Here is a 23,967-nt window from a genome sequence, read left to right on the forward strand (position 1 = left end):
AACAGGGCCAAGCAGAGCTCTCCGCCTGGCATCGGCAAGTGGGGGAGGTCATGGCGTTGAGATCGGAGGCGATGCGAAGAGCTAAGCTAAGCTCGGAGCAATGTTCAATGTACATATACTGAGCAGCATATTCAGTTTATGAGTACATCTTCAAGCAAATCGTCTCCTCTACATTCCATGTCCCCGTGAATCCATTACGCGCCCATCTCCAATTTTATCAAACCATCACAATGCCCCCACCAGTCCAATCTGCATACAAGCGGATCGCACAGCCCAAAGTAGGCGAGAACGGATACCAAGAATGCCAATGTAGCAAGTCCGAAGTTCTTCCTGCTGGCTGGAACGGATTCAACGCCAAGGCCCTGGAAAGCGATATCCAAATCGACCACGATGTTGAAATTGTTGTTCGCGACGGAGTCCGCCTCTACGCCGATGTATACCGACCAGCCGGAACAACCGATAAGGTCCCAGCCATCTTGAGCTGGTCATTCTACGGAAAGAAATACAGCGCCCTTGACATGCTACCGATGTGCGTGTGGAAATGCTGCGTTCCATCCTCCGATCTCAGTGGACTGGAGAAGTTCGAGGGCCTCGATCCACAAGCATGGTGTCCACGCGGTTACGCCATTGTCAGTGTCGACACGCGCGGCGCCGGCCACAGCGACGGACAAATCTGCGTTATGGGAACACAAGATGCGGAGGACGGGTACGATGTCGTGGAGGCGATTGCGCGTATGGATTGGTGTAATGGCAACGTGGGGATGGCTGGCAATTCGGCACTCGCGATCTCGCAGTGGTTTATTGCTGCTCAGCAGCCACCTTCTCTGAAAGCAATTGCGCCTTGGGAGGGATCCGGTGATCTTTTCCGAGAGCAGTTCTGTCGGGGAGGCTGGTTCTCTATGAGCAACTTCGACCTTATCGCAAAGTCTATTGTTCGGGGTCAAGAGAACTCGGGCCTGGAGGACTTCGAGGAGATGTACCGACGCTCACCCGTTTCCAGTCCTTTCTGGGAGGACAAAAGAGTGGATATGTCTCGTGTCAAGTGTCCGGTGTTCATTCGAGGATCGGATGTCAGCTCTATTCACACGATGGGATCTGTGCGTGGATATATGGAAGTTCCCCATTCTGAGAAGTGGATTCAATGGGGCAGCAAGCAGGAGTGGTATGAACTTTACAGCGTACCTCAGTCCATGGAAGAGCTGGGACTGTACTTTGATCGGTACCTCAAAGACCAGGAAAATGGATGGGAGAAGACTCCCAAAGTTCGTTGGTCGGCCTTACAATTTGGGGACCGCGAAGCCATTGACGACATTGTGCTTGAAGACTTCCCAGCTCCTACGACCGAGTATCGGACTTTCTACCTTGGCAACGAAAAACTGTTAGTTGAAGCTCTTATCTCAAGCTCTGAGCAAATTTCATATGACTCCGAAGACCGCCACGATTTCGGAGAGTTCAACTACACATTCGAAAAGGCGAGCCGGTTGATCGGGCTACCGAAAGCCGTGTTATACATGTCCTGCGAGGAACGTGATGATTTCACGGTGTTTGTGATCCTTCGAAAGAAGGACAAGAATGGGAAGGATCTCATGCATCTCAATTTCCCATTCCACGCCACGCCAATTTCATCCATTGATGAAATCCCAGAGGCTGACCAAGCAAGTCTCAACCTGCACCTTGGTTCGGTGGGTATTCTGCGTGCCTCTCAAAGAGAGATTGACCCAGCCCGGAGTATTCACCCTCAGTTCCCATTCCATCCTCATACGCGACAGGACAAGATCACTCCAGGAACAATCGTAAAGCTGGAGATTGGTATTTGGGCAATGGGAGTGGACTTTGAAGAGGGCGAATCAATTAGTGTCAGAGTAAGTCACACCCAAACTTCTGGTTTCTCTTTCGGGGATTGACTTTACATAGATCGGAGGGCAATATCCCAGCATTGCCGAGTACAAGACGTTTTCAAAGCCGAGGCCGGAGCATGAGCTCAACCGTGGCAGGCATACGATCCACTGCAGCGAGGAATATCCTAGCTCTGTGATTCTGCCTTTCATTTGAACGACCACGGGTCATAAATGCACTAGTCTCAGGCCAATGTCGCCACACGCTGTATCTCTGGAGGTCAGCAGTTATTTATCAAGATCTCAATAAGACGTCCTTTTCAGCGCTTAGTGAAACTTTCAGTCAGGATGCAGTATTTCAGATCCGTTTGAACCCAAAGCAGAGTAAGATAAACAAGATAGGTAAAGGAAAGAATCTAGTCGCACGAGGTAGAGTCTGCATTCATTGGCCACCTTATGGTTGTTCCAAAAAGGGTTAGCGGTAATTTATGCGTGATGCATCCTCTCTCGATCATCCCTTGTCCCTCTCAGGCTCTCACTTTGTCAACATCTCCCATTCTTGCGGTCCTCCTTTGCAATGAAGAACACTCACTCTCCACTCCGAGATGCTCAATTTTGTCGAGTAAGATGGAGTTCCTTGGCTTGAGATAAAGAGCTCCACTCATGCAGGAATAGACACTCAAACTAGGCGACCAAGCCATCACTGTGACGGACGCCAAGCGGCTGGATCAGAATCGAACAGTATACCGCCTGGAAATAGAACCAGTCAACCACCTCCCATCAACTGTGATCGTCAAACAACAAAAAGAAGGATGGTCCGACGAGTTCGAGAACGAAGCTTCTTGGTATGAGAGGTTAAAAGACCTTCAAGGGGACAAGATTCCAATATTTTTTGGCCAGGGTGATTTCAATGGAATCCGGGCGTTGGTAATCTCGGAAATCGTCGGCACCAATCTGCTTGATCTCGCTCGCAGTATGAATCCTATCGACGAGAAGAAGATGAAGGATGACCTCGAAGCGGTGTTCCAATCTTTGACTACCTATGAAGCCATATATTGGGATGTAAGGCTGGATAATTTCATGTATTGCGACAAAGCAGCACCTGGCGCATGTAGAGCGATGGTTATCGATCTTGAGCAAGTCAGGTTTCCTACTCCTTCCCGCCCCTACGAACTGAACGTGAACAATGCGGGGGCGCGAGCTTTGATGGAGGACTTCAGAAACATCCGAGAGATTCGAGACCGAGAGAGTCGATACCGATACCATGGAAGATCGCCTGTTATTGATTGGGAAAGTGAGCCCAAAGCCAAATTCGAAGTTCCGAGTGAGGAGAATTCACCGAGGACAACTGTTTTGGATGTGACCAAGCTGTCAATGGATTCACGGAATATCGAGGCACTGCATTATATGGCAGCTTCCAAGGCTGAGTAAATAACGAGAAAGACGTGATTGCATGAGTAGCTTGTATCATGTATCACCGATCGATGCAAAAATATCGGTAATTGACAAACGAAGTCCAGTGAAACAAGAAATTGTTGCAGGGTATAGAACTGTTGGCCGCGTGTATTCCGATACTAGTAATGAGGTCTGCATGTTTTGCACCACAAAGCCATAGGACAGAGATCTCAATTTTTCAGCAGATGGAAAGTAGCGAACTCTCTATCCCGACGTTAAAATATCAACTTCAACTTGGAAAATCACTGCAAATAGGGCTGTCAGCACGTGACCACGTGTCGCGTCGACGCGATCCGCCGATCATTGACATCCCCTCTTCTCACGCATCATTGTGGTTTGTTATAGCGTTCACCCTGAGCTACTTTACAAAGGTCCACACTTTGTAAAAGTTGCTTTTTCGTCATGACTCAAGATCAAGTCACCTCAGCCCCCGCGGCTCCTTCGTCGCCACACGACCCCTCGCACGAAGAGCACCAATACCTCGGCCTGATCCGCACAATCCTCTCCGAGGGTGAACACCGACCCGACCGCACAGGCACAGGAACCCGATCAATCTTCGCCCCTCCACAACTGCGATTCTCTCTATCGAAACCCAATCCAGATGGTGGTGACCGAATTCCCATCCTGCCTCTGCTCACCACCAAGCGAGTCTTCCTCCGCGCCGTGCTAGCCGAGCTGCTCTGGTTTATCTCTGGCTGCACCTCCTCACTACCTCTTTCCGAGGCCGGAATCAAGATTTGGGACGGAAATGGAAGTCGCGAGTTCCTGGACAAGTCTGGTCTGGGTCACCGCGAAGAAGGCGACTTGGGTCCCGTGTATGGATTCCAATGGCGCCACTTTGGAGCCGAGTACGTTGATGCCAAAACGGACTACACTGGACAGGGTGTGGATCAGCTGAAGGAGGTTGTGCACAAGCTCATCAACAACCCCTTCGACCGCCGCATCATCATGAGCGCATGGAACCCGGCTGATCTGACCAAGATGGCCCTGCCTCCCTGCCACATGTTCGCACAGTTCTACGTTTCCTTCCCTCCCACCATGAAGCTTGATGAAAAGACAGGACGACCCACAGAGAAGGGCACTTTGTCCTGTGTGCTTTACCAGCGCTCCTGTGATATGGGTCTGGGCGTTCCATTCAACATTGCTTCTTATGCTCTCCTCACTCATATTCTTGCCCATGCTGCCGACCTGCACCCTGGTACTCTAATCCACACCATGGGAGATGCGCATGTGTATCTCGATCATGTCGACGCGCTCAATGAGCAGCTCACTCGGGAACCAACCGAGTTCCCGGAGCTGCGCATCAAGCGCGAGGATCGGGGCAGCGCACAAGTCGATGGTTGGAAAGAGGATGAGTTCGAAGTCATTGGATACAAGCCTCACAAGATCATCAAGATGAAGATGAGTGTCTAATGTGGATAGATCGCCTTTTGAGCCTACGGGCATTGGCCAAGTTTTGATATTTGTATGATACCAACGTTTTACAATGCATACCATATACTACGAGAGATGATCAAATACCAGTGCACTCGAATGGCACATAGATACTTGACACTCTCGAATTCAATAGTCATCACATCATGCTTGTAATATTATAAGCTAGCTTCAAGGTATATCAGGCTGTGTAAATGCAAAGCAAGTGTCGCAGATGGCAAGCAAATCAACACCAAATCTATCATGCATTCCCAAGGATAGCCCCAGCACCACGCAACAACACAATCGTGTCACCCTGCTTCACCTTCCCAGCACCAATAGAATCCGAGAACTCCAAAAACTCCCCAGACTCAACATGGAAGATCCGCAGCTTCGCATCCTCCCCACCAACCCGATTATTCAAATTCTCCACCCTCAACTTCTTCGCCGCATCATCCAGCACCCGACCAACCTTCCACCGCAAATCGAAAAAGAAGTCCCCAGACGGCGGTTCCGCAACCTGCGTCTCCGCCGTCCCCACAGTATGGAGGTACAGCCTCTTATCCGCCGGCACTGACGCATCACCCTTCGCAGAGCGCTTCAATCCATTCACCGCCACCGCTCGCGCAGCAGGACTATTAGGCTTAGGCTTCATTTTCGGCAGCGCAGGCAACAGCGTCCCACTAGCCGCCGCCTGCTGCTTATCGCGGCCCCAAGTGCGAACGCGCGCGAACATGGATTTGATCGTCTCCGCGGGCGCCGCGTTTGCCGCGCGCGCCCCGAGCGGCGTCACCTTGGCGCAGTCGTGTTCTTCGCGCAGGCGGTGTTTCAGGCAGTATTGGTGGTTGCATTGAGGGCAGCGCACGGCGGGGTCTTTGAGGGTGTTGATGAGGGTTTTGCACTGGGTGTGGAAACACTGGTCTGTGTTGTAGATGGAGGGTTTTTCGGGGGAGGACGGTTCTCGTTGTTTTGGGTGCCGTTGCGCCGGCGGGCCCATTCGCCTTCGCGGGGACACTGGTGGGCGGTTTCTGAGCGGTGGTCTAGGCAGAAGGTGCTGCGGCAGGATTCACAGCGGAAGGGGAGGAAGTCTAGTTGGCCGCAGTATTCGTATTGGCAGTGGCGGCCGATGGTTTCGAGGTCTTTGTCGGCCATCTGGGTGAAGGAGTCGTCGGTGTTGGACGGGCTTCGGCCTTTGGAGACTGTTATTGGAGGCATTTCTATGGCTTTGTATGGGCCTGGTGCGAGGACTATGGACAGAGAGGTAAGAGAGCTTGATATTAAGTGAGATGTAATCGCGAAAGTCTTTGGGGCACAATCCGCCATGTGACTGCGGAGAACATTCTGGGCGGCTTAGTCAATTGCGGAGGCGGCTCTCGGGCCGGCGCCTACGCTGGAAGATGCCTCTACCAACTTCATAGTCCTCCATGTTGGCTTTGAAATCGTCTGATATCTTGGTTTATAATCAACTCGGTGGCAAAGCAGTTCAGACTCTTGCCTTGGAGCTAACTATCCCACGATCGCAAGTTCTGGCTCAATCTTCGCCTACCTCACTCACCTCGCTTTCAGGCAGCAATCATCCAAGACTTTCTCGTTTGGGCCTCTTAGAGCTTCGAAGGGAATTCAAAAGAAAGTTGTACCAACTTCGGTCGACAACGCATGTTAATCAAGTCATTCATGCATGCTGCATTGAGGTTTGACGCAAATTGCATCAAACGTCCCTGAGTCCCAAGGCTGAAGAGCGGGTGAAGCACACTCGCATGGCACAACTCACAGTTCAAGGATGTACTCCATGGCTGTCCAGGAGGAGTACTCCGTAACACAGTTTCTCTCATTTTCAAGAGACAGACATTCTTCCTTCAAAAGCCATTAGAGCCGCTTGGAAATGCAAGAACATCTTGCCCTAAGGTTCGGCTATCTTTGCTTCCACGCCTCTTCAAGGCCTTTCCCTTGGGCAAGAGTTCGTCATATATGTCTTCCGCGATATCTCCTGGTTTCGAGGTTTCTGGCATCTTTGCAGCGACTTCAAGCGCTTCAACTTCGGGTGCAATTAGAATCCAACCTCGGAGCGAACGGAGATAACTAGACTCTTCTCCGCTGACATGACCGGCACTATTCCAATTATTCCGTTCGATATGTAGTAACTTAGATTGATATGGCAATAACCTTGAAGCATAAATTCTCGGAACGGCTTTGCCCTAGACTGCCGAAGATTCCGTCGCGGCGATGTGCGAAGAAGAATCCTATCGTAAACAGCCAAAGCGGGTCCACTAGTGAAGAGGCGCTTCCCTGTTCCATGGCTCAGCTCAGGTCCAAGGGGCGTTTGGGCTCTGCCGGCCACTTCCCTGGTCTTCGTAGATCCTGTGTGCGTTCTTATTGGCCTACGGCTTCAACGGCTTTTCGTATAGATCGAATTCCAAATTCACAAATTACCCCATTTGCTATTGGCTAGCGACCAGCTAGAATCACGGCCATAAATCGACCCATTAGCTGAGCATTTTCAACCCTGATTCGAGCTAATTTCCAGGGTTGACTTGCAGATTGAAACGGCAATTGACTATCTGGCTGTGGCTTGTCAATGAAATGCTTACGGGGAGTACGGAGTACCTGAAGTGGGCTTGTCAGCCACGTGGTGCAAAGATCTAAGACATTTTAGCAATCTTTGCCCGGGATATCCGGACAGCACGTTATCTTCAAGTATCCAAGTGTGCGCAGCGCCACCAGCCAGCCGATGAACTACTTCAAAGTGTGTAAGCGTTAGACGCTATTTCATGCTGAGTGGGTCCAGAACACCGGCATAAACTAGCGTCAGCTTTCAAAACAGGTATACCACCAGGCGAAGTTTCTTGTTTTTTTTATTTTTTTCATTTTGTTTCAACCTGGGAACGAATGGCATATATGAGGGCGTGTGTTGATGGAAGCTCGTAGCGGTGCTAAGCGACTGATCCATGCACCCGAAAAAGGTCAACATGAAGCTTTTTCCATGCTATGCCTGTTGAATCTGGCTCATTGCTCGTCTATAAAATCATAGCTTATCGCCCTCGGCTCAGGAAGCTGGAATGAGGTTTTGCCGAACCAAAGACCCATCCAATTGGTGAAACAGCCTTTGAGGCTTGCACTTCCAGATCGAGCTCCAGTTTCTAGACTGCATGGAGGGGTTTATCTGGTACTAGTAATGGATCGGAATGAGTGTTTTTCAAGCAACAGCGGATCTCAGAGGCTTTATCCACGGATCGAGCAAAGCTTTATAAGTCCATGGATTCCCGTGGTCTAAGAGTTGGCCTGTAGCGGTTTGACACTCTTTTCCTGGCTTTGCCATTTTCATTCATTTACATTTCCCTTTAAGTCATTCGTTATAAGTGGCGATGCGTTGGTCCAACTTTGCTGCAGTTGCAGCCTCCTTTGGGGCCGCATCTGCTGGAGTCATCCAGGCAAGAAACCCTGAGAATACCTGCTCCAACTCTCTCTTTACTGGGGAGATTTTGCATCTTTCACTGAACATCGTCGAGTATCCCGTCGTCGTTGACGTTGAGCTCGAGGAGAATGCTATTGTTACCATTGACAGCACCATTTTGATTGAATGCACCAATGCCCCCACTCACCTACACACTACTGTCCTTGCTACTTCTACTTCCACTCTCACTAAGACTATTTCTACTGCCACTGTCACTGCCACTGCTGCTGTTGGCACCTCTGAAACTACTGAAGGTGGCCAAGGAATTTCTACTGTCGTGGTTCCTGTCACTTCCTCTGGCTCTTCCTCTGGCTCCTCGGATCTCTCTGGCTCTTCCGGCAACAACCATGTCGATAATGACCACAGTGTGGCCACTCATATTGGCACCAAGACTGAGCCCTCTACACAGTGAGCTGAGATTGAATGATATTGTTTAGATCCACTGGCTAATTCAATCGCGCAGGGAGTCTCGCACCACCAAGGCTGTCGTTGATGCCACTAGCGTTTCTCACAGTGTTGCACCAGTTGCTGGTGGAAATGCCGTCGGTTCCGGTATCAACACTAACCTGTACACTGCATCGACCTCCAACACTGCCGTCCGGACTATCGTGACCACTGCTTCTTCCGCTCTTGGACACAAGACTACCAAGACATACACGACCACCATGGCCTCTGTCACTGCCACCATCTCTAGGGGCGATTGGACCGATTGGACCAAATACAAGGCCAACGGAGTCAACCTCGGCGGCTGGCTCGAGCAGGAGCAAGTCTTGACCAATATTGGTGGGACCAACACGCCCCCGAGGCGGTCGACGAATGGACATTCTGTGAATCTCTCGGATCCGAGTGCGGCTCTGTCCTCGAGGAACGCTACGCGACTTTCGTAACCACCGCAGACATCGACAAGCTCGCTGCTGTTGGCGTGAACACCCTTCGCATCCCCACCACCTACGCTGCTTGGGTTACGGTCCCTGGCTCCGCCTTGTACCACGGTAATCAGAAAGACTACCTGCAGAAGATCTCCGTCTATGCCATTGAAAAGTACAACATGCGCGTTATTGTCGGTTTGCACTCTCTCCCCGGCGGTGTCAACTCTCTCGATATTGGTGAGAAATCCGGCAACGACGGCTGGTTCTTCAACACTACCAACCTCGGCTACTCTCTTCAAGCTGTAGACCAGGTCCTCAACTTCTTCGTGGAGACTGGCTACCCCTGGGCTTTCACAATCTCTCACATCAACGAGGCCTCTGACAACCCCTCCGCTTTCGCCTCGCCCAACACGTTGACCACAAACGGAACCAACTGGATTGTGAAGTACACCCAGGGTGTGCTTTCGCGCATTGCCCGTGTCGACAAGCGCATTCCTCTCATGCTTCAGGACTGCTTCCTTGGTGAGGAGCACTGGTCTCCTCTCTTCCCTACTGGAACCAACCTCGTCATCGACACACACGTTTACTACTTTGCCGCTTCCGGTGTCTACTCCCAGTGGGCTAATGGTGCTATTTGCGGTCAAGCGTCTGTTGTTGGTGGCGACGGCAAGTTCCCTGTCTTTGTTGGTGAATGGGCTCTGCAAACCCTTTACAGCAACAAGTTTGCCAACCGTAAGAATCTTTTCGATACTCAGCGCTATGCCTGGAGCTTCTATGCCCAGGGTGACTCTTTCTGGAACATCAAGCACAACAGCAGTGCGGCCGTCGATGGACAGGGTACTCAGAAGGACTACTGGTCTTACGAGGGCCTCATTGATGCGGGTGTCATTCACTCGGTCAATACCACTGCCTCTTACTGTTAATGGGGCTTGTGATGAATTTTACCCATGATCATGAATGATATATCTTGCATGGTGTTTATATAAACTGGCGATGACTGCGGATTTGCCCGCAGGGGTGGTACTCAAGCACAATGTTGTTGCAAATGCCGGTCGACTATTTATGCCATTTACACCACCCAAGGTTCGTCTTGGGTGTTTCGAAATTAATTGAGAATGGACTCCTCCAGGGCTTATGATGAACATGGCTTTTTTTTTTTCGCCAGCTTTTTGAAAAAGATTTATATCACCCTAGGTGGAACAAAATCATTCCTAGGCATTGCTGGATGCTTGGCTTGAGACAGGTGACTGTGGGGCAGCGGGCTTCCCATATAACTTCTCCATGACAGCATCAGATTCAGCAGCATAGTGGCACCGCTTTCGAATACCAGTACCGTACCTGTAGAACAGAAAGGGTAGCGGTACACATGCAAGGGCCAAAAACGCAGGAACCGACGAAGCCCAGTGTATACCGAGATTCTTATACATCGGTGTGGTAAACAGAGGGAAGGCAGCACCAAACGTCGACCGCAACGAGGCATTGGCAGCTAGCACAGAAGCCGCATAGATCGTGTATGCATCGATGAGATAGTTCAGAATAGGCAAGAACACGGTGATCATTCCGTATCCAAATGGAATACCAGCTGCGATCGGAACTATCCAATGTATTGAAGGTTGACACGTCCAGGCAAACCAAAACAGTCCAACTGGTAGCAGAATTGCTCCCGCGAAGGTGTCGAGAAGTCGAGCTTCGGGGGGTACTCTTCCGACTGTTGAAAGAGCTCTTCGGCGGTAACGATAGTACATTGGGAACGTAGCTACCGCTGAGAACAGAATTCCAACCAATATTCCCAAGAAGGAAAGGCCGGTAATTCCCTCGCTCCATCCACGGCCTGTGTCAAAGACGATAGGCATGGCCGCAAAGAACATGTACAAGCTAGTATCAGAGGTCAGCACTGGGTACGTCATACATGACCGACAACAGATCATTAGACCCTCGTCAGCGGAAAGAACTTACATTCCATAAATGATCGCAAGGTAGATGGACAGGAGCAGGACAATAGGTTCGCTGAAAAGCAAAACCCATGGCCGACAAAGTGCAATCTTAAAGACCGTCGCCGGGTGTTTAACACCTTGCTCAATCTCGATTTTGCTACGGTAAACATGGCCCGTAATAGAAGAGAGGCGTGCAGCGCGTTTCTTGAGTAGAACGGGCGCATAAGTCTCAGGCAGGGTAAGTAGACACACAATACCAAAGAGCGCCGAAAAGCACGCGACTAGACCTTCCACCCATCGCCAGCCAGCTGCCTCTGATAAGAAGCCCCCGACAATGGGGCCCAGGGTTGGACCGAGGAACGGTGCAGCGCAGTATAAGCCACTGGCAAGACCACGGATAATTGAAGGGAATGTATCCGCGATCACCGCACCAGAAACGGCAAACGGGGCCGATCCAACACAACCTCCGAAGAATCGAAGTATAATCAATGTCCATATATTCTTCGACCCGGTCGTACCCGCTGTGAAGGCTGTTAACCCTGTTGCGCTCGCGATAAGGACATATCGACGCCCGTAAAGCTCACTCAGGGGTGCCCAAAACAAGGGGCCGACGGCGAATCCCAAGACAAAGAGCGAAATCCCCAATAAAGCCACTTCCTCGCTCACTTGGAATTCGGCAATGATTTCTTGAATGCTGCCGGAGTAGGCTGACGACACCAAAGCCACCGACAAAGTCTCGATTCCCACCAGGATCGTGATAAGCCACCTAGCGACCGCAGAAAACAGCATAGGATTACGCGGATCATTCTCTATCCAGGAGACTTGGTATGGATCTTTTTCTGTGCCGGAACCAGTGTATTCATGGTCGATTATTGACTGGGAAACACAGCCTGGGTCGAAAATCATGCGCCATCGCGGGATTTCCGAGGGCTGAGGGGATTCCCCGGTCGATTTTTCGATCAGGGCCATGATGGTCGCCCGCTCAGTTGACTCGAAGGGCGAAACAGAGTCGACTGGATGGTTGATGCGCGATCGAAGCTTTTTTAATCAAAAAAATTTCATCCCATGTTGCCTTGTGGAGACCTGGTCTCTCTCCTTCGGGGCCATACCGATCAGATTGGTGGGTACGATTATTCGGCATCCCGCTAATAAGCACGAGATCTGCACGCCGAGATCTTGCGAATGCCCCATTTTCTCTTTGATTGGCTTTGGGGGCAAAACTTCGGCTGTGCGCATCGATCACACTGCATTTCTTTGATGTTTGTTGTTCTTGGAAGAATGTTTGTAACCTTATTGACCGTCGTATGAGCGTAAGGCTTTATTACAGTGTTGGCAAACTTACTAATTGAGCTCCGCCTGTAACTAAAAGTAGATTTGTTTCACCCATATCACATAGATGTGTCTTGATGGATCGCTACCTCGTACGGAGTACGGAGTTTCGAGCAAGGGTTTGAGCATTCTGTCAGATGGTGAGTGATCAACTAGATTACTTTGGCGATCGAGGTCCACTCCTTGCTTGTTCTATTGAATTAACTATACAAAGTCAGCCCCACGTGTTCCATCATTTCTTCGACATTTCGACATTGCATATCGATTTCAGATCTCACATACGGAGTACAGTTCCATGTCTTCCCTAGACTTCCCCATTGTGGAAATACTTCCATCTGCTTACTCCGTACTCCGTATCTCACGTCGTAATCAAGTTGTTCACTTCAATAGTTCGTTGGACTTGCAGGATGCAGCGGAGGTCGCGGGGATCAACGCGACTTGGCGAATCGGGATCGGCATGCTATGCATTGGGTCTTTCAGCTCGTGCCCAACCTTGGAATGAAGCAGGTATTTTTCGCAGATCTCTCAAATCCAGATTCAGTACGGAGTACGGAATAGACTTCAAGTGTTTTTAATGGTAGTCTTCAGCCGGCAACCTTGGAAGGCTGCCACAGGACCTCGGGACCCGCGAGTATAAAGTGGAGTTCAAAGTTCAACACCAGCCACACCCTAATATAGATATAGATCAATATATTTATATACTCATGCTCACTTTTTGCTTATAGTCAAGGATTAGCAGTGAGTTTCTCAGGAGAAAAGAGCATTTGTCTCTTCCAAACTCCGTCCAGCAGTCTCAGGAAGCAAAAACCACGTCCACAGCAAACCAAAGAAAGTCATAACAGAGAAAAACCAGAAGGTGCCCTTTGGCTGTAGCGCATCTTCGAGCAGCATTGATGGGACGGCCTATCTTGATCAGTAATTCATTTCAATCGAAAGGGATCCCCGCATACCTTTGAAAGACCATATCGATTGGCGTAGTGGAAAGTCATCAAGAGACTGGATCCTGTAGACCGGACCTGCAGCGGGAATATCTCTGCATTGATGAGATATTGAATCGAATTCCATCCCATCGCCCAACCAATTCCAACAAAGTACATGAACACAATAGCAGCGATGGCTGCTCTTTTCATAGATTCCGATTCCTCGTCGACGGAAGCAGACCTCACGGTGAGAAAGATGGCGATATACAACATGGCGACTTGCTGTATAAGTATACCTGATATCAAAGATCGCTTGCGTCCAATGTGGTCGATCAGGAGGATAGCGCAGAGGAGAGACGCGATGAACTTAACCGCGCCGAAAACAGCAGTGACGAATAATTTCTCCGATTGACCACCAATACCAAAGAGTGAGAAAAGCTCGGGCGCATATGCTGTGCTGTGGTGAGAATCAAAGAATGGAAAGAGTGGAGCGGTGCTTACTGGTGAGAGAGTTCGCCCCAGACCACTGCGCCAGGATCTGCGCCAAGATCACTAAACACATTCTTCTTTGGTTTTCCTTGACCGTCAAAAGTTCTTTCACTGTTTTGATCCACGACTTGCTCATACTTTGATCATAGTCTGAGCTGAGCTGCATCCTAATACCTTGGATTTCGGCCACCACATCGGGGTGCTCAGCGGGCAGACTCCACAAGCCACCTAGGGCCTGTTTCGCTTTTTCCCAATCTCCGATCTTTCCCAGATACCTTGGACTTTCTTCGCACAGAAACGAAGACAGAAACAATATGCCAGCAACTATGATCTGCACACTCTGTGGAATAATCCATTGCCTGGCACTCGTACTTGGGATATGCAAGGAAGCACCCCAGGCAGAGAAATACTGAAAATGTCAATAAGGTTGCAATGGATTGTGGGCTTCTGTACACATACACCAATCATGATCCCAATATATTCCGACATGGCAAACATGCTGACCAGCATCCCTCGCGCATGGGCAGGAGCGATCTCCGCCAGATAGGTTGGTGCAACGACACCGGCCTGTCCGATGCCGAGTCCCATGATGAATCGACCTGCGTATAACTGTCCCAAGTTCCCGGTGGAGGTAATCACAATAACCACCCCAGCCAGCCAAAGCACACAGAGCTGCCGCATGGACCAGAGTAGGCCAATTCTCTCGCAGAGAATGAAAGCAATCAATGCGCCGGGTATGCTGCCGATATGGACCATCGAGGTGATGTTGGATAGTCGGTTGGCCTGCTGCGAAGAGTCAAGGTAACTGGCACGGATGTCGAATTCTTGAATAAAGGAGTTTTGTGCAACAGTGGTCGAAATGAGGCCCTCGTCCAGTCCTGTCACTTAGCTCTGTAGTTCGGATCTCGATGGGGAACGACTTACCTCTCGACATGCCAAGTAACCCGAAAGTAAATGCTGCACACAGTAGCTTGAAGCTACAGCTTTTGAAAGCCATCACTGCATGTTTGGGGCGGTTCGGAACAGCAGGTCCCAGCCAGGATTTCTTCGGTCCTTTCATGGTAAGAGTCTGGACAACACTATCAGTTTGTGCTAAAATTCAGCATTATGTGACGAGAAATAGATGGGAAAATATGTCCAAAGAGCCATTTCCAGGGTTACTAATATTCTTCTCGATTTCATCATACTGGAGCCAGGCATTTTATTCAGGGGAGCCGACAACAGGACGTGCAGACCCAAATCCCCACTCAGCCCTACAGGGCTGAACTAAGAACAAGCTTTAGATTGTCCACCAACATTGGGCGAATCAGGGATGGATCAATGGCCGTGCTTCTGCCAGATTACTTAGCAGTTAGCAGTATAATTTTGCTGCCTAGGGATGGTCGTAGGGTTGCCCCGTTGGCTCCACATTACGCAAGTCCCCAGGAGTACTCAACGCGTCAAATTCCATGGTTCAATAATAAGCTGTGGATTCTGGGGCAACAAGGTCCTTCGCCTTTTTGTGCTCGTGATTAGTATTTATTGAAATTATCTTATTGTTGGCTAAGAATAGCGTTCTCCCGAGAATAAATCTTAGAATACCCGCAAGCTCTTCTGAGACCACCACATTTCTTTAGGATGGAGCGAATTTCTGTTTGACGCTGTGGCTTTAAAACGTATATCGTGTTTCACTATTTGCTACTGACATACTATCTAGGTTCAAGGTGATTTATCCCAAGGACTATGCTCTAGGATTAAGATACGTCATGCGCCAGTGCATCGCCGGTCAAAGTCTCGGAACCTCAATGTGTTTATCCTTGAGAATATACTGTTTCATGCTTTCCTGAAGCCTTCATTCCAAGGTTGTGGTACTGCCGTGATCTTGTTACTCGTATCTCAAGAATCGCTATAGCAAATCTGAATCAAGCACACAAAGAGATGTTGATGTGCTGCCCAGGTGATGCCAAGCATCCTGTCATCATTTTTTCTGTTATCCATGCAGACGACACTTTTTATTCAAGGCGCCCAGCTCGTTGTTCACATCTCCCCAGTTAAAAGCTTTCTCGTCCGAATCAATGCTATATCCGCGGGGTTCAGTCTACATTTTCTGCCATCGACAAAAATTCCAAAATTATGATGGTGCCCCCTTTCTCGTGGGACCTCGGGACGAGTGGGGTTAGGTCCAGATATATCACCACCGTGTTGCTTTGGCGTCAGTTATATCACTGTCCACCTCTTCTCTACTCTTTCTTCCTACCTACGAGCTTACCACAAAGCTTGAAATATGTTTAAAGTGTAGATGCTTTGTGTTGTTGTGCTTTTGTCTCCCCAGATCAATATCATGACCTGCCTCAGACGAGTTGGCGGGGTCATTTTTCATTGACTGCCACTTGATAACTCCAGCGCTACTTTGAAAAGGCACAATTAATAGCCCGTCGAACAAAATGGAACTGGAATACACAGTCTCAAGAACAAGGTGGGAAAGGGGATATCGTCGCCTGAGGGCCGAGGCTACAACATGAATATGTTCCCCCCGTGAGTCAGAAAACTTGACACATCACCCCAAACCCCGCGGTGCCGATTGTTCCTGTTGGAGTGGAACAAGGAATCTCTGCTGGATCCACCGCTTGATGCCCAGTCACGAGACCCTAGGTCTTGCCCAAGTAATACATGCTCACCGACATTTTCTCAAGTACTGTCTAGGGATAATGATGGCAGGACAGAAGGGGTGTATCCAAGCTATTGCCCTCACTGAAGATATCTTCTCTATATTCCACAATTGAGTACAAAGAAGTTGTGAAATCTACTTGTACTACTTGTACAGGTGAAGAACAGGGGTCTGGGCACCAAGCAAATAAGCCGTGCATATTCCCGGGATCCTTATCTGTGGTGATCATGCCCACCTATCAGTATTGTAGGAAGATTGACTAGTGAGGACATCGATCCAGGCGAAACAATGACCCCACTGCGTTGTCACCACCTACGTGGAAGTCGGTGAGAAAGCCCCAAGAAAGGCAGACAGGCAGATATCCCAACAGATGTCGGAGAAATGCGGGGGAATCCAAGCATCATTCCTCTTGAGGCAAGCATACGCGTTGGCGAAGAGGGCAAGGAGAGTATAAGTAGCAACTTGGACTAGTAGGGAAAGTCGAGGGCACACAACTTCTAGAATTTCGTCCCTGGATTTTAAGCGTCGATCGCGGTGCTTCTTGGCCAATCACCGGCCCGTACGCATCACCGGCGGCCGGCCCGGTCGGGAAGGTGATTGGCTCGCTTCGCCGACGCGTTGTCTCTTTGGGCGAAACATCTATAAATGTTATAAATGTTCTGTTGATAAGCCCTCATTACATCAACTACTCCGTGGGGTTATATCTGGTGGTCGCTCTTTGCTCTTTCTTCTCTTTCTCCTCTGGAACACTCTCCTTCTGTCTGCTTTCCTCCCAATTCTTTGCATATAGCCTGTGAATCTTGGCATCCAGCGTTGATCCCTACAGTAAGTCGACTACGAATCCTCTCTGCCCCGCGTTGCTCTTCTAATCATGAGATAGTCCTTTTTGACCTTATATACCATTGCTTTGATTCTCTCTTTGCTTCTCTCTCTCTATACGAATTCCACGGAACCCACGAACTATAAGATCGCCAATGAGTCGAGCGTTGTTCGCTTGATTCGAAGAAATATATATGCTTTCCCACGCGATGTCGCAGAAGCTGGAGGAGAAGGCACTGCCCTTTGGCATCCAGCACACCAAGAGCCGCATGGCCGAGCTGCTGGCTGCAGATGTGGTCGTTGCTGCAGGTTCAGCAACCCTGATCACCCCAGCCGTCATGATTTTCGACAGGTACGTCCAGACATGGAGACACTGGATGAACACAGATATTAACAATCTCACACAGACTTGTCGTTGAGAAATCATTCTATAACCAACCAATGTTTCCTGCATTCCGTCGACACCTCTGGTTCTCTATCACACAACCCGCAACCTTCTTAACATCTCGACCCAGCCTTCTCGTCTGGTCCCTCTATACAGCAACCTTTGCAACGGCCAATGCCACCGAAACCATCCTGGGTAAATGGTACCCAGAGATCGACCACGCAATCGCAGGCATGACCACCTTCGCCACAACCTTTATCGTCAACTCCTCAGTTGGCATCTGGAAGGACGTGAAATTCGCCCAATTATTCGGCCAACCTAAGACAACCACACCTACACCTACACCAGCAACAGCCCCAACACCAACCCCTACCTCAACACCAACCCATACCACAACCACCACACCTAACCCATCAACCACCTCATCCACCTCCTCCACCCTCAAAACCGCCCGCTCAATCGGCCGCACCCGCATCCCAGTAGCAACCTACTCCGCCTTCCTCCTCCGCGACGGCCTCACCATCTTCGGCTCCTTCAGCCTCCCCGCCATGGTCTCCGCCTCCATCCCCGACTCAATCGCCTCCCAAGAATATCTCAAGATCCTCATCGCCCAACTCGCCATCCCAGCCTCCATCCAGCTCATCAGTACCCCAATCCACCTCCTGGGTCTAGACCTCTACAACAGACCCCAAGTCATGCCTAGCAAAGAGCGCATTGGCCGCGTGAGCCGTGACTGGATCGGTGCCTCGCTGCTACGCATGTGTCGCATTATCCCCGCTTTTGGAATCGGCGGCTTCGTCAATACCGAAGGAAGACTTTCTTTGCATGATCAGCTTGATGGACGCCGTAAGGGTTCTTGAGTTCGTCTCTTGGAATTTTTAAATTTACATATCCTATATACACATAGACATTTTACCCAATATACCCTTTTTCTTTTTGTCATCTTTTGTCGGGGTGCTTATCGCCGATATCGATCTCACCGGGCCGGTGGTAGGCGCATTCGGGATCTGCAGCCGGCCACGAATTTGGTTCGGATCGAGTTTTTCTTTGTTTAACTCAGGGCTCTGGGGCTACAAGGGTTGCAAGGGTCTTGGTACTGGATCTCTCACTATTGCCGGTTGTCTTGGAATGTTGCCGGTCTCGGGTTCTGAACTCCCACGCAAATTGCGGGGTATTCGCCCAACTGTCGACTTGGCTTATACTAGAAGAAAAAGAAAAAGAAAAAAAACCCTAGAAACCACCGAGGCTGAATAAAAACCTTGAAAGTACTTGTAGGCTTGGTTTCCCGAAATATTCTTGATATTTGAAAATTATGATAAAAATGTCATAAGCTCGTGACTTCGTGTCTCCGTAGAGCTGGGTATCTTATGTACATGACTCGGATCTATCTATCGGGAGAATGTGCCAGGTCTCCTATATGAATGGACCATGTGCGATGGCACAGCGATCCAGAGGTTGATGCGGGGGTATGGGGTATCTGAGTTCTCCGGGGGCCGTAGCAGGCGACGGGCGACGGGCGACCTCTCGAAAGTCTGAGAACGAGAGGTAAAAGCAAAAATTCAGCGGGTTTGCCGAGAGGTATGCAGCTTCTGAGGCTGCTGGGGTATAAAAGATGAAAGGTCTAGGTTGAGAGGGTCAGACCCAAGTTCATGGGACACCGGGTTCCAGTGCTTCAGTTCCGGACGTACGACCTTTCGACCCGGAGCTGGTAGCCAGCGAGTCTGCGTGGTTGAAGTCATGCAAGGCACGACTCGGGTCGACAAAGGACGGATACTGCCCACCGGCAGTGTTGAAAGAAGAAGATCGCCACATATGTTGGTGCGCGATATTGACCAGCTTGCCCAGCACGGCGATCTCGAGTTTCAACTTGATGCTGTACAAGGTAGCCTTGAGAGTGGTCTGGTAGATGTAGAAGTTCATGAACTCGATGATCATCAACGCGATATCCATCAGGATACAAGAGACGTTGACAGCGAGCAGCTGCATGATGGTTTTGCGACTGACGTGGTCTTGATTCAAGCGCAGCATGCGATTTGTCTCCCACATATATAGTCCGGAAATAATAACCTCCTGCACACAAAAGCCCGTCAACTGCAACTTTTCCATAATATCGTAGCCGTCGACGGAGGTGCGCGAGTTGGAGAAGTTGGCCGCGTATGTCAGCACGGTGGTCGGGACGTGCAGCAGGAAGATATTGGTGATGATCATCGTGCGCACGTAGCGCAAAACGCGCAGGTTCTGAATCACCAGGTGTAGTCGCGAATATAGCACGAAGGACTGTCCGGTTACCATCGTCCACCACCCGATCGTTAATAGCGTAACGGGAACCCAGGTTGCCGAGGTCAGGTCGAAGAATTTAATCAGGTAGCCGACGGAGTACGGGAGGATGCCGACGCTGGCGATCAGCATGCTCCAGAAGTAGGGGCCTTCATAGCGTTTGAAGGTGAGGAAGATGAGCACGATCAGTTCCAGAACGTTATACCAGGCGACGCCGACAAATGTCGCGATGGTGATCTTGACTCCATCACTGTTACCGGTGTAGCTGCCGGTAATCCAGTTTCCGGGACTGGAGTCGCTGGAATTGGACATGACATGGAGGATGTAGGAGGGAAAATAACAGAGATTTTCTACGCGGGGTTCGGCCTCTAATTATTGGAGGCTGGTTCTTTTGCCCGGTGCCCTGCTGCCCCAAGGGGTGCCAAGTGGGACGGTCAGCTTTTAATGGACTTTGTGCGCAAATGAGATCGACATTCCTAAGGTCTCTGCCCCCACTTGCCGTGTCTGATCAACTGCCAGTGAGATTGACTTCAGGGGTTTTAGTTGGGCTAAATAATATGGAAATAGTCTGAAATTAGAGATCTTGGCTGTACGGAGTAGGACAGGGGAGTACAGGGGAATATAAGGAGTAATGTATGTGATATCAATTTTACCGGCAAAATATCGTACGATTGTGATCACCGGGGTCATTTTGGCCCCAATATTTTACTCAACCGTTATTGGCTTCTATTGTGACTTGCATACACCGGGAGGTATGACATCAGACCGCGGGAGCTGTCCATTATCAGAGGCTCTGTTCCAGTGGCGGAGTATCCCCGAGTAGCCCGTCCATCATACTAGCGCTCGATCAGTAAAGGATCGACTTTATAACCATCACGGGGCACTTACACAGCAGGATACCGCGTTCCTGGGACTTCAGTCCGGTTAATTAATGCGCGGATCTCGGCCAGCTCCGCCTCTTTCAAAGAAAGACTGACAGAGCGGGTGTTTTCATCCAGTCGCTGGATAGACTTGGTCCCGGGGATGGGAATAATATCGCTTCCCTGGGCGAGGATCCATGCGAGAGCAACCTGTGCCGATGTGCTGTCATGTCTCTTGGCAATCGCTTCCAGCCCTTGCACCAACTCGCGGATCTTGGGGAAGTTCTCATCTGCATACTTGGGCAACATGCGACGGAAGTCGGTCTCGGGGATATCGGCGAATGACTGGATTTCCCCTGTCAGGATACCACGACCGATGGGACTATAAGCGATAATCGCGATGCCAAGTTCGCGGCAGGTGTTCAGAACCTCGGTGGCGGATTCGATCTCCACGGCGAACGGACTGTACTCGACCTGGTATGCTGCGATGGAATGGACGGCATGAGCACGACGTATAGTCGACGCAGAGCATTCAGAGAGTCCAAGATATCTGATCTTGCCTTGGCTAAAGGGGGGTTTAGATTTAGTAACGTGTCGGTCGTCGCTGATATCAGGATACGCTTACTTCTTCAATTCGACCATCGCTTCAATGGTCTGCTCGATCGGCGTCACCCCATCCACGCGGTGACAGTAATAGAGATCGATGGTGTCGATACCCAGTCGCTTCAAGCTCTTTTCGCAGGCGGCCTTCACGTAGTCCCGGTCAGAGTGGATCGACTGAGTACCCGCAACGAGATCATAACCAAGTGCGAATTTAGTAGCCAGGAAGATTTCGTTGCGGTTTCCTGACTTTTTGATCCACTCGCCGACGGCATCCTCGCTGTCAAAGTACACATCGGCGGTATCCCAGAACCTGGCACCGATTGCATGAGCATGTTCCAGGAAGGCAACTTTGTCCTCGAGGGAGCCGGCTGGCCCGTAAACACTACCAAGGCTCATGAGTCCCAGACCAATAGCTGGAACTTGAGGGCCATTGCGACCAAGGGCTCGAGTAGGTAAAGACATTCTGAGAGTGGCAGGTAGATCTGAAATAATAAGATGTGATGATGAGAGAAAAAGCGATTGTAGGGAGGAAACGTTTCCTTATATAGGCCTGGTCGGAGCGATTGATTCAAGCACTCCCCGGCTCCCATCAAGTATTCATCCGAGTTTGAAAGAAAGCGTCGGATGAAGCTATCGCCAGATCGAATATAGAAGAAATCAACCAATCAAAGGCAACATGCGGGGATCTCAGACCAGATGAACGAATCAGAAGCATCAAAAAGCGACGCGGCCAATCAACGACCGACGCTGTTAAGCAATTAACCCCGAAGGCGTCATGTTTTGGTCCCTCTAGTCTTCTCACTCATCCACAGTCAATCAGCAATGTATAGCGGTGCAATCCATCGTAAGCGGAAGGTCAAAACAGGCTGCAAGACATGCAAGTAAGTGCCCAAGTGTCGCAGTACTAGAACGAGATCTCGTCTGACAACACAAAGAAAACGCCGCGTCAAATGCGATGAAGGAAGACCAGCCTGTCGCCAATGTGTCTCATCCAGTCGACCATGCGATGGCTACGGCATCTGGGGCGGAGGTGGAACTCCCTATATGCCGCCCCAAAGCCACCGTGCTCTTTCTGTCTACTGCACTCCGGTCCCAGCCGGTAGTCTCAATGACCAAGAACAGGTCTGCTTCGACTGGCTGATCAAGCGAACCGCAAAAAGTTCGCAGGCATATTCCAGTCCGACTTCTGGGAGACATTGATCTTCCAGGCTAGTGCACAAGAGCCCGCTGTACGCCACGCAGTCATCGCTCTCGCGTCCGCTCATCGCTTCGAGCAGCGCTTTGATCCCAGATTCCCTGATGCCCCGGATCCAGTCAATGAACAGTTTACTTTGCAGCAGTATAATAAGGCCATCTCGCACCTACGCACAAAGACAACCCAAACTAGTCATTCGCTCCGAGTGGCTCTGATTACATGCATGCTGTTCGTCACATTAGAGTATCTACGTGGCCAGTATTTGATGGGCAGTGCACATCTTCGTTATGGCATGCGACTCTTGACGGAAATCTCCGCGTCAACCTCTCCATCAGCAATGACGCCCAAAATCCTGCGTCCTAAGGAAGACTTCGCTTATAACGCTCTGGTCGACACTTATGCTCAGCTGGGTATTCAATCAGCCATGTTCGGTCACATACCTTCGAACATGTGTCTTGTAACTCAAGACCCCCAATCCACCATTCCCTACATTTTTTCATCTCTCCTTGAAGCCCGACGTAGCATCGACGACCATCTCAACCGAATTCATTGTTTGAAGCGCCATTTCCGCGACCAACGACCTGATAATATTCAAGAGATGTCCGAGGTGCAATCCTGCATCCTTGCAGACCTCGTGCTCTGGCGGAAAGCGTATAATGCCTCACTTGCACGTCTCGAATCTCATAATACCTCAGGCAGAGACAAATTCGGATATCTGCTCTTACGTGTATATCACGAGATGGCAACCATCATGGCATCGGTATGTCTAGCAGGAAGTGAGGACTCGGAGATGATATTCGACGAATACACGGAGAATTTCATCACGATCATGTCGGGGCTTATTGACATGTGGAAGAGCTGGACATCTGCCAATTTCCCTGATCAAGATCTGTCAAAGCTCACAGAAGAGTCATCTAATTTTCGAGAGATCTTCGAGAAGTTTCAAAATATGTCCGATACGAATGTCTTCTTCGAGAGCTCGCTTCTTGAGATCCTTGAGCATTCCTCTGAGATCAATGATATTTTGAAAACGCCAGATTGTGGTGGCAGTGGGTTCACAGTTGAAACAGGCTATATCCCGCCTTTTTATTACACGGCGTTGAAATGTCGGGTGCCGCGGATACGGAGACAGGCTGTTAGCGCACTGAGGGCAGCGCCGCATAGGGAGGGGGTTTGGAATGGGCCGTTGCTAGCTAGTGTGTTGGAGGCGGTCATTAAGATCGAAGAAGCGGATTTGTATAAAGGCGAGTCGAGGGTTCATTCGCCGGTTGGCTTTCTCCTTCCCAGGCCGGATGATTTGCTCGTACCGAAGGTTCCTGCTGAGGCGAGGATCTCCGATGTCAAGGTTATCTTGCCGGATCATGTACCTGGTGAGGTCTATATCAATTATCGAAAGAAGGCCGCGGATGGTGAATGGGCTCATTTTAGACAAAGAGTCGAATTACAGTCGAGGAACGAGCCCAGATGAGCTTTGGGGCTATTGCTA

The 23,967-nt window shown here is 50.1% G+C and overlaps 11 protein-coding genes across 11 annotated transcripts; 6 read left to right on the top strand and 5 right to left on the bottom strand.

Moving 5' to 3' along the window:
* Positions 1-230: 230 nt before the first annotated feature.
* N7506_001522 (CocE/NonD family hydrolase) lies at positions 231-2,052 on the top strand (the record flags this gene model as incomplete). Its single annotated transcript, XM_056950818.1, has 2 exons — positions 231-1,862; positions 1,915-2,052. The coding sequence occupies 2 exons, from the start codon at positions 231-233 to the stop codon at positions 2,050-2,052; spliced, it is 1,770 nt and encodes a 589-aa protein (XP_056816733.1).
* Positions 2,053-2,412: 360 nt separating this feature from the next.
* On the top strand, positions 2,413-3,266 carry N7506_001523 (uncharacterized protein; the record flags this gene model as incomplete). The annotated part of the gene is made up of 2 exons (XM_056950819.1): positions 2,413-2,457; positions 2,511-3,266. 2 exons carry the CDS (start codon positions 2,413-2,415, stop codon positions 3,264-3,266), a joined length of 801 nt encoding a protein of 266 aa, XP_056816734.1.
* A 426-nt stretch (positions 3,267-3,692) lies between these two features.
* On the top strand, positions 3,693-4,703 carry N7506_001524 (thymidylate synthase; the record flags this gene model as incomplete). Its single annotated transcript, XM_056950820.1, has 1 exon — positions 3,693-4,703. The coding sequence occupies one exon, from the start codon at positions 3,693-3,695 to the stop codon at positions 4,701-4,703; it is 1,011 nt and encodes a 336-aa protein (XP_056816735.1).
* Positions 4,704-4,965: 262 nt separating this feature from the next.
* Positions 4,966-5,918, bottom strand: N7506_001525 (AN1-type zinc finger protein; the record flags this gene model as incomplete). Its single annotated transcript, XM_056950821.1, has 2 exons — positions 4,966-5,717; positions 5,774-5,918. The coding sequence occupies 2 exons, from the start codon at positions 5,916-5,918 to the stop codon at positions 4,966-4,968; spliced, it is 897 nt and encodes a 298-aa protein (XP_056816736.1).
* Positions 5,919-8,065: 2,147 nt separating this feature from the next.
* On the top strand, positions 8,066-9,946 carry N7506_001526 (uncharacterized protein; the record flags this gene model as incomplete). The annotated part of the gene is made up of 3 exons (XM_056950822.1): positions 8,066-8,562; positions 8,618-8,981; positions 9,002-9,946. 3 exons carry the CDS (start codon positions 8,066-8,068, stop codon positions 9,944-9,946), a joined length of 1,806 nt encoding a protein of 601 aa, XP_056816737.1.
* Positions 9,947-10,234: 288 nt separating this feature from the next.
* On the bottom strand, positions 10,235-11,926 carry N7506_001527 (MFS transporter; the record flags this gene model as incomplete). Its single annotated transcript, XM_056950823.1, has 2 exons — positions 10,235-10,898; positions 10,980-11,926. 2 exons carry the CDS (start codon positions 11,924-11,926, stop codon positions 10,235-10,237), a joined length of 1,611 nt encoding a protein of 536 aa, XP_056816738.1.
* Positions 11,927-13,033: 1,107 nt separating this feature from the next.
* On the bottom strand, positions 13,034-14,755 carry N7506_001528 (uncharacterized protein; the record flags this gene model as incomplete). The annotated part of the gene is made up of 5 exons (XM_056950824.1): positions 13,034-13,189; positions 13,237-13,658; positions 13,708-14,104; positions 14,155-14,573; positions 14,620-14,755. The coding sequence occupies 5 exons, from the start codon at positions 14,753-14,755 to the stop codon at positions 13,034-13,036; spliced, it is 1,530 nt and encodes a 509-aa protein (XP_056816739.1).
* Positions 14,756-17,370: 2,615 nt separating this feature from the next.
* Positions 17,371-18,406, top strand: N7506_001529 (uncharacterized protein; the record flags this gene model as incomplete). The annotated part of the gene is made up of 2 exons (XM_056950825.1): positions 17,371-17,513; positions 17,569-18,406. 2 exons carry the CDS (start codon positions 17,371-17,373, stop codon positions 18,404-18,406), a joined length of 981 nt encoding a protein of 326 aa, XP_056816740.1.
* Positions 18,407-19,193: 787 nt separating this feature from the next.
* Positions 19,194-20,135, bottom strand: N7506_001530 (uncharacterized protein; the record flags this gene model as incomplete). Its single annotated transcript, XM_056950826.1, has 1 exon — positions 19,194-20,135. One exon carries the CDS (start codon positions 20,133-20,135, stop codon positions 19,194-19,196), a length of 942 nt encoding a protein of 313 aa, XP_056816741.1.
* A 472-nt stretch (positions 20,136-20,607) lies between these two features.
* N7506_001531 (Aldo/keto reductase) lies at positions 20,608-21,748 on the bottom strand (the record flags this gene model as incomplete). Its single annotated transcript, XM_056950827.1, has 3 exons — positions 20,608-20,659; positions 20,712-21,248; positions 21,309-21,748. The coding sequence occupies 3 exons, from the start codon at positions 21,746-21,748 to the stop codon at positions 20,608-20,610; spliced, it is 1,029 nt and encodes a 342-aa protein (XP_056816742.1).
* Positions 21,749-22,108: 360 nt separating this feature from the next.
* N7506_001532 (Zn(II)2Cys6 transcription factor domain-containing protein) lies at positions 22,109-23,949 on the top strand (the record flags this gene model as incomplete). Its single annotated transcript, XM_056950828.1, has 3 exons — positions 22,109-22,167; positions 22,222-22,408; positions 22,447-23,949. 3 exons carry the CDS (start codon positions 22,109-22,111, stop codon positions 23,947-23,949), a joined length of 1,749 nt encoding a protein of 582 aa, XP_056816743.1.
* Positions 23,950-23,967: the final 18 nt, after the last annotated feature.

This window comes from Penicillium brevicompactum, assembly GCF_028827555.1.
Source record: "Penicillium brevicompactum strain IBT 35665 chromosome Unknown utg000001l_segment0_segment0, whole genome shotgun sequence".
NCBI classification, from domain to species: domain Eukaryota; kingdom Fungi; phylum Ascomycota; class Eurotiomycetes; order Eurotiales; family Aspergillaceae; genus Penicillium; species Penicillium brevicompactum.